Raw genomic sequence first — 8,841 nt, 5'->3', positions numbered from 1 at the left:
GATAGGACCAGAGTCTGTGTCATTCCAGTGAAATAGGTAAGAGAGCTTTTAGGGAAAATCTGATGTAAGTTCTCTTGTTGTAGGCAAAGCTTGTAGAATAAATAGCAAAGATCACCAGTTCTAACTGCATTCTACCTTATTTCAGGCCATAAGAATTTGAGAAAATTCCAGTTTAGTGTGGTGGCATGAGGTTTAGGTATTTAAAGCTGGAGAACCATCATTCATAAGAGTGGGAGATGAGGTTCCCTTGCACTCCTTAATAGTAGTAGCCAAAACCTGAGCCATAGCCAGAGCCACATCCATAGCCACAGCCATGGAGAGAGCTAGAGCCGTAGCCATAGCCACAGCCCAGTCTGCCATAGCCACAACCATAACCAGAGCCATAGCCGTAGCCCAGGCCTCCATAGCCATAGCCCAGGCCTCTGTAGCCACAGCAGCCATAGCCTCGGCCTCCATAATAGTTTCCGTAGTAGCCACACATGGTGTTGGTTGTTGAGGTTGTTCTTGGATAGAGAAGGTGTGTAGGTGACTTGAGTCTGGATAGTTCTCCCTGTGGAGAGCCTTTTATATGTCCTCAGTGTGGGAGGGGCCAACATGTGCTCATGCCATTGCCTAATTTTATGACTGATCTCACTAGTTTGTTATTTTCTCAACCATAAGACAAAGCCTCAAAGTCTCAGAGTTTTTACAGATGCTTGTTTTGTTTGCCAATTCAGTGTCCTGAGAAAAATCTAGATCTAAAAATGACAGGAAACAGTTTTATACACAAATTATCACTTAAACGTCTATAACTCCGCCAGATTTCTGCAGGCTTCCTTTGGAGAAAACCCATTTTGACTGGCCCTCATCCCAAGATAAAACATGTATTCATCTCCTTGCATACCCCAAAGTAGCCATTTAAACCAATACATTTCCTTTATATTGTATTTTCAATTTTTAAAAAATTTTTCAATGTGTCCTCTGTCTACCTCCAAAGACAACAGAGAAATTTTCAATGCTTTTCTTCCCAGTAATGTAAATGACATAGATGTGAGTTTCACTAACAGGCCAGACATTTCTACATGGTACTAAAGTTATAAGACTCAAGATAAAACTTTTGTGGCAACCCTAAAAAAAAATTAAGTTGAGAGATTTTTTTTTAATTAAATTTTATTTTCAATTTCTGCTGGAAAAGGAAGAGTCAGTCTCAATAAAGGTGAGATTCTTGATATGTTGACCCTGGACTCCAGTGGATGAACCCAGGCAGAAGAGAAGGGGACACAAACCTGACTCTATCTATAGGAGTGTGTGTGTGTGTGTGTGTGTGTGTGTGTGTGTGTGTGTATGCATTGTATGTACATATATTCTATATATGTGATCATCATTCCACAAACCTGTCCAGAAACACTGATCAGAGGTGTAATAGTCCAAAGATGCTTCATGCTGAAATACATTTTCATATTACTATCAAGCAGGGTCAAAGAGTTGAGATTGCTTTATGTACTGGTAAAATAGGTTGAAGACAGGAACTCCTCTACATGTACTTAACTTTCATTTTGAATTCAGCACACAAGATATTTTCAATCTCTTTCATCCATCTGCCTTGACAAGTAATTCAAATGACAGAAAGTAGACTCAATCAAAGGAATATTTCTATCTTAGTAAACAAAATGCAATCATTTTCCATACACTTATAATAGCAAGTGTGTGTTTGTAAACTATGAACATTATTATGGTTATGTATTATCTCAGTCCTTCTGTAATAACTGTTAAGAAGTGTTGAATATGTCACTTTTAATTCTCCCTGAAGTAAGTATCAATTGCCTCAAATGTCATATGCTAGACCCCACCAAGTACTCATGATGAAATCTGAAATTTTAAATGAGTAGTAGTTGAAATAAGTCATTTTAGAACTTTAAGTCCTAATTATTATATGTAAAAGATTTTTGTTAAATTATATTAATTAGTAAAGAAAATAATCATTGAAATACTTTCATAACTTGAAAATGTCAGAAATTACAATTTGTCCTATAACTAAGGTCATAAAATTTTATGAGGAAAAGTCTCTTACCCTTAACCTTAACCTTACAAGCTATTGATTTCTTATGAAGAATTAATATTTAGTTTTATAATCAATGAGTGTTTTATGTAAAATACCATTTCTGTTTTTAATGAATAACTTATTTTGAGCACTTTTATATTTGAAGTAAAATCAAGCAGAAAGTAGAGAAATTTCTGACATACTTTTTGTATTGTCCTCTGAACAGCTTTTGCCTTATCAGCATCCAAGACCACAGTGTCACACAACTAATGCAATATATGCATCTCACTGACATATCATCAGCTCCCAGATTCCATAATTCATGCTCATGCTCACTGTTGATGATGCTTTTTCTTTGGACTTGATAAACGTTTAATGTGTGCATCCCCCATGTTGTATCATGCTGTTTTACTGCCCTAAAAATCCTCTTGGTATGCCTGTTTACATAGCATGCCTTTCCCCTTAAAAACAAATTTCCTTGCCTAGTGCTCTGAAATATAACTAGCATTTATAGCCCACAGAAACAAAACAAACTCATCTTTCCCCAAGGAAATTCTCATCAGCTCTTGAGGTCTTCTCTGGTTCACCACTCCTTTTATTTAAAATATTTATTCAGCCAGGCATGGTAGCGCATGCCTTTAATTCCAGCACTCGGGAGGCAGAGGCAGGTAGATATCTGTGAGTTCAAGGCCAGCCTGGTCTACATAGTGAGTTCCAGGATAGCTGGAGCTACAGGGAGACCCTGTCTCAAAAAGACAAAAAAAAAGTAAATAAAATAAAATATTTATTCAAAATATTTATGTCTAATATCTGTGCTCCATTTACATCCTTTCTCTCAGTGATTTGGACTTTTGAACTACAACGTTCCCACCGAGAACTCCCTAATCACAGTATAGTTTATTTCTTGTTATTTTGCTGAAGTCTGAAACAAAGTCCAAGTCCCTTGACCTAGACATTCAGTGATGACATATTCTTTCCCAGGTCAAATTTGTCTGGTCATGCTTTTCTTTATCATCTTGGACAATTTGACCTCTGTCTCAAACTATGGTCTTGAACTTTCAATGTTTTGACTATATAATCGGTTAACTACTGAAATACTAAGTCTTCATTTTTAAAATCCATTAGACATTTAACATCACCAAGATAGAGTCTTGTAGCACTAAGTGCATTCTCTGTGCATCATACACACTAAAAATTAACCTTCTGGGCTGGAGAGATGGCTCAGTGGTTAGGAGCACTGGCTGCTCTTGCAGAGGACCCGGGTTCAATTCCCAGCACCTATTTGATGGCCAACAACCATTCATAACTCCAGTTCTCCTGGGGACCTGAGGCCCTCTTCGGACCTCCAGTGGCATTGCACTACATGGATGCACTTACACACATGCAGGCAGTTAGTTCACTCATACACACAAAATAGAAATAATAAATTTTAAAATATTTTTTTAAAAATCACCTTCTACTTCCCCTGGAGGGTATCCTGCAGAGATTTCAGCCTGGGAGCATATCCTTCACAGATTCCAACGGGATGAGGATGCCTGTCCTCCAGGAGGCTCCCCTCACTTGGAGCGCTTTCCTGCTTCCTTCAGTTTGCAAGGTCTCACACATAGCTACTCTTCAGCATCTCAGAAGAGATTAGTTATTCCTCCTAAAGTTCTTAATCTTTGAACTGCCAATCTTTCTTTCTAAAAATAAGCATGTCTCAATTCTTCTCATGCATGGATGACCATTTAGTCCCTGGACATCATTTTTCATGTTTGTAACCCCAGATAAAAATTAAGTTATTCCATTCACTGGTTCCTATGATTGAGAGGTTCTTGTCAGTATCAGAAATTATTTAACTAATAATTTATTTGCTTATTTTCTGTCTCTAACTTACCCTGTAACTATTCAAAGGAGTAATTTTGTGAGAACAGAAACCTTTAAAGACTCCACATTCCTACGTCACCATTGTAAATATTGACAGGAGGTGGGATCATGATGGGGATTAAAAGAAAAGTTAGACATAAAAGAATGCAAGATAGTTTTCCAATATGAAATTTATAGTGTACTAAATATTTATTTTTCATGTCTAATGTCCATATACATCATAGCTCTCACCTATGTAAAATTTTATATTCCTGTTTGTGTACCTTATTTTTAATATAATCCATACCCAGGCATTTGAAAGAATTACTGTTTATAATTTCAAATATCCCACAGACTATATGTTCTTTGTTTCTTTCAAATGTCTTTTTTTTAAATCTACTTAAATATCTCTTGGTTTTTTTGTTTTGTTTTTATCTTTTTTTGGTCTTTTTGAGACAGTGTCTCCCTGTAGCCCCAGCTGTCCTGAAACTCACTATGTAGACCAGGCTGGCCTTGAACTCCCAGAGATCCGCCTGCCTCTGCCTCCTGAGTGCTGGGATTAAAGACATGCGCCTCCACACCTGGCTTCCCTTGGGGTTTTAAAAGATAAACATGTACACTGTTTTGAGTGAGTGGATAAAATGCATTTATTCCAGTTTTATATTAATATACTGACCTTTAAGATAGTCAATTTTAAAAGCAGTAATATGAAGTTTAGTGTGTACAATTATCTTTGGAGAGTCAATTCTAATAATCTGTCTAATATTAGATAGCTTTCATGTATTATAGAAAATTTAAGGCTAAGATGTATATATTTTTAGAGCATTTGGCTAGTATGCATAGGTTCTCAAGTTCAATGCTCAGCACAGGAAGACAAAGAATGAAAAATGTAAGGTTTCATAGGACAAAGCCAGATTCATCAAGAAAATCTTCATTATGATTATATAGTTACCTGTATTTTGATAGGCATTAGTGAATTTAAGTGCTTTAAAGTAAATTGAAGCACATAGAAAAAAAACCACTTTAATGTAGAACCTAAATATTCTTGAGCCAGAGATTACCATCTCTATCCTGAGAAGAGGAATCACCATTCTCTGATTTTGTCTTGTGTATCTAGGGTGTCAATCTTGAATGGAAAGTGTTTCCAAATAAGAATATAATGCACAGCAAAATGGGAGAGGTAAGGCTTAGATGTCTAACAGCCATATAAAATATACTCCTGAAGAAATTGTTGTACACAAATATAAAATTCTCTTTGAAGCATAAAGCACCCCAATCTATACCCAGAAGTGACTCCTGCTTTAGAGATTCTTCCCAGACAACTTGATGTTCATTTGCATTCCTTATGCTAGTTCTTAATTTAGCCGCAAGAAGAACATAACACTTAAAATCAACACCATTACAACCAACAATAAATATAGGGTACAGTTTATAAGATCTTGTGAACGCTAAGCTATCATACCATCAAATACTCATAGTTAAAAGGCACATTTTTGTGTTAAAGTCACATGATTTCATGGCAGACATTCCACAGCAAGGATCTTTGTTACACTGGTTGCAAAGAATTCTTGAAGTGCTTTCTTATTGCTCATTTGTTAGGAAAGGAATCAGTTCTGACTATGGTTTTCTACATACCTTTTGTATTGTAGAGCCCAAAATACATGAAGTGATTATATTCTTCAAATGAATCTCTTACATCTGATTCTTATGCGGTTACAGCAATGATCACAGCCTGCTGTAGCTACAGTTGTATAGGCTGGCACTGGGGCTGAGGTAAAAATAAACATGCGTGCTATATGGTTCATGATGTTATGGAAAATATTTGAATATTTACCTTCTGGTTTTTATTAAAATATTCTAAATTACTTATCCTTGGTATAATTCTTATTGTGAAATAATTCTTTATCTAGAATCACCATTTCTTTGTTTGTTTGTCTTTTTGAAAGCTATCATATAGCCCAGGCTGGCCTTGAGCTCACTGTGCAGTTGAAGATGACTGCATCTCTTGAGTGATGCCCACCACTGCCAGCACAGCCAATTTATGGAATAATGAGCATTGATTCCAGGGCCTTGTGCTAGAATGCAAGCGCCGTACTAACTGAAATAACTATTCTAATTCTAGAATAGTCATGGTAAAAAAAAAGGCTCAGATTAACCTTTGGAAATATCCAAAATTTTTACTGAGGAAGATATTACATTCATTTTGTATTTTGCATAAATCAAATCTTTAAAAAAAGTACTTTTAGACTTTTAAAATATTTTTTCCTATTTTTAATTGTGTGTGTGTGTGTGTGTGTGTGTGTATGTGTGTGTATGAATGTAAGTGTAGGTGCTTGCAGAGGTCAGAGGCATTGCATCCCCTGGAACATGAGTTGCCAGAGGCTACTGGAAAATTGGAGCAGGTTCTGTATAAGAACAGCAAGTGTTCTCAACCACAGGGCTATGTCTCTTTCCCTAATTTTAGTTCGTCATTAAATATAAGTTCTTTGACAACTGAATCTCATATTTTTAAGCAAAATTACCTTTACTACATATGAACATGAAAATGTAGGTGCACACAGGGGTGTGTGTGTAGCATCACAGGCTGTTTTTATTTTTACTCACTGAAGTCTGTTCACAGGGCATCAAATTATTAAAATCTCCAGGGAGAAAAGCCTTGTTGCAAAATTCTAAAAGAATTTCAATATGAAGCCATCAAAATAGCTGACATGGTGAGTGGAAGGGAACATCATTAGAATTGACAAATTTACCCAAGAGATGCACAAAACAGTCATCTGAAGTATGTACTTCACAAAGAAGATGCCATTTGTATTGATTTTAGAATCATAAATGTGGTCATGCACCATGTATCTCAGTAAATATCCATTAATTTAGGAAAGAAAGGATGAGAATCACAGTGTTGCAAGTTTAGAATCCGTGCGAAATGGATAAATGACAGCACACGTGCATACGAGCTTCTATAGTTCAGCTTCTGCAGCTGTGACTTTTGTTTTGCCCCTGCTTTTGATATCATATCCATGAAATCTTTGCTAAAGCCAGTATCGATTTTTTCTACCTTTTTATAGAATTTTAGGTTTTGTAGTCTTGTACTTAAAACTTTAATTATTTTACTTGATGTTTTGTGTGTGGTGTAAGATTAAGATTTAGTTAATCTTAAAAGATATTCAGTTTTCCCCAAGTAGGATATTGGAAACTGTCCTCTCCTCATTGTTGATTTTTACACATAATGTCAGAGACTATCTGACTGTATACAAGAACGTTATTATTGGACATTCTACACTGTGTCATTTGTCTCTGTGTCTGTTATAGTAATAGTGAGCTTGTTTACGTTACTGTACTTTTCTAATATATTTTAAAATCAGGAAGTGTAAGGCTTCTTTCTTTACACTTCCTCAGATTTTCTTTGGCTATTGGTGGTATTTAATGGTTTCATGTTAATTATTTTGGGGATTATCTTTCTATTTCTGTAAAATATACCAGAGGAGTATTGATATATATTTTATTTAAGCTATAAATCACTTGATTTATAAACAGCATTCAAAAAATTACTTCTTCCAATTCATGAAATGTGACGTCTTTCTACTTTTCCTGTTGACTTTAGTTCCATCCAATTGTCATTTTGAAGTATCTGCAGGACATGCTTTAGCATCTTCAGTTGTTTATGCCTAAGTATTTTGTTCTTTGAGGTGCTATTGTAAATAGGATAATTTCCTTAATTTCATACTGCTAACATACAGAAAAAAAAACTGATTTTGGATGTTTGATGTAGCCTGCAAGTTTCCTGAATTTGTTTATGATATAATTTTGTTTTGAGTATTTAGGGTTTTATATTTAAATATATATTATTGGAACACAGATTATTCTACCGTGTCCTTTCTGCTTTGTCTGGATCTTATCTTATCAAATCCTGTATCACACTCTCTACTCCCAAGGCTCAAAGATATAAAGATAGTATCCTCCAAAACTATGAGAGGAAGGCTTCAAGGAGGTGACTTCCTGGTCAGTTACATTGCTCCTTGCTCCAAGTCCTGCATCTGATGTATGTCTTGTCTTTAGCAATAAGGTCTTACCTTCAGGTTCTGAGAGGCAATCAAGGACTATGGCAATAGCCTGTGTAATTTTTGGATGTTTCTTGGACTACCCTGGCCAACAACTCAAAGGGAGGTTTCTCCTGCCTGGCACTGTTTCTTTTTATGCACATAGACTCATGTATAGATATTGTATGTATAATTTTTCAGTAGGCTTTGAACTAATGCATTTTGCTCTGGTTTGAGACAGGGTCTTCCGATAGCTCCAGCTGGACTAGAACTCATTATGTAGCCCAGGCTGGCCTAGATCTCACAAGATCTGCCTGTCTCTGCCTCCCCAGTGTTCAGATTAAGATGTGTGCCACAAGGCTCCACTGAATAAAAATACTTTTAAAAGAAAAAAAATAATCAAAGACTAAATAAAAAATTAAGAATGAACTCAACTTTCAAAACATCCCTATTGAAAGAGAAAATCATTTCTCACATTATTTGAAATTCTAAAATTTACAGTATTTAGCCAAGTCACATAATCCTTAATCCCAGCACACTTGAAAGGTAGAGGCAGGCAGACATCTGTGAGATGGCAGTCAACCCAATCTACAGAGTGACCTCCAAGCCAGCTGGTAGCTATAAAAAGACCCTGTCTCAAAAGAAATTACAATATTTATGAGCAATTTACTGTATAAAGCTATCTCAAGAAGAGAAGCAAATATAAAGATCTGAAAATGTATAGTATGTACTTGCAATGAAAGAGCTAACAAAAATCTATTAAAAGCAGAGGAATGAACATGGCATGAGGTGAAGAGAGGTTGAGGAATTTTCCTAGTATTTAGGCTGAAGGCAAGAAAAGACAAAACGAAACTGCAAGAGACTTTTCATAAAGATTCTAGATGACCTTCATGAAAGAGCTGAAATTTCATAAATTGACAGGCAGAGAGTAAAGGGGGG

General features: G+C 35.8%; 1 protein-coding gene across 1 annotated transcript; it reads right to left on the bottom strand.

The window, feature by feature from the left end:
• Positions 1 to 256: 256 nt before the first annotated feature.
• On the bottom strand, positions 257 to 1,421 carry LOC115070850 (keratin-associated protein 6-5-like). Its single transcript, XM_029564858.1, has 2 exons — positions 1,374 to 1,421; positions 257 to 550 (listed from the first exon to the last, which is right to left on the bottom strand). Exons 1-2 carry the CDS (start codon positions 1,419 to 1,421, stop codon positions 257 to 259), a joined length of 342 nt encoding a protein of 113 aa, XP_029420718.1.
• Between the last annotated feature and the right edge of the window lie 7,420 nt (positions 1,422 to 8,841).

This window comes from Nannospalax galili, unplaced genomic scaffold (genome assembly GCF_000622305.1).
Source record: "Nannospalax galili isolate Female #2095 unplaced genomic scaffold, S.galili_v1.0 scaffold136, whole genome shotgun sequence".
Classification (NCBI taxonomy): domain Eukaryota; kingdom Metazoa; phylum Chordata; class Mammalia; order Rodentia; family Spalacidae; genus Nannospalax; species Nannospalax galili.
The sequence above is the reverse complement of the archived record's forward strand: the minus strand, read 5'-3'. Positions and strand labels throughout refer to the sequence as shown.

What these genes read in the sequence shown, in the direction of transcription:
- LOC115070850 (XM_029564858.1), bottom strand. Translation starts at nt 1,421, where the DNA reads ATGAAGCATCTTTGGACTATTACACCTCTGATCAGTGTTTCTGGACAG. An exon ending in TGATCAGTGTTTCTGGACAG is followed by an intron (nt 551 to 1,373) that starts GTTTGTGGAATG and finishes GGCTCTCCACAG; the next exon opens with GGAGAACTATCCAGACTCAA.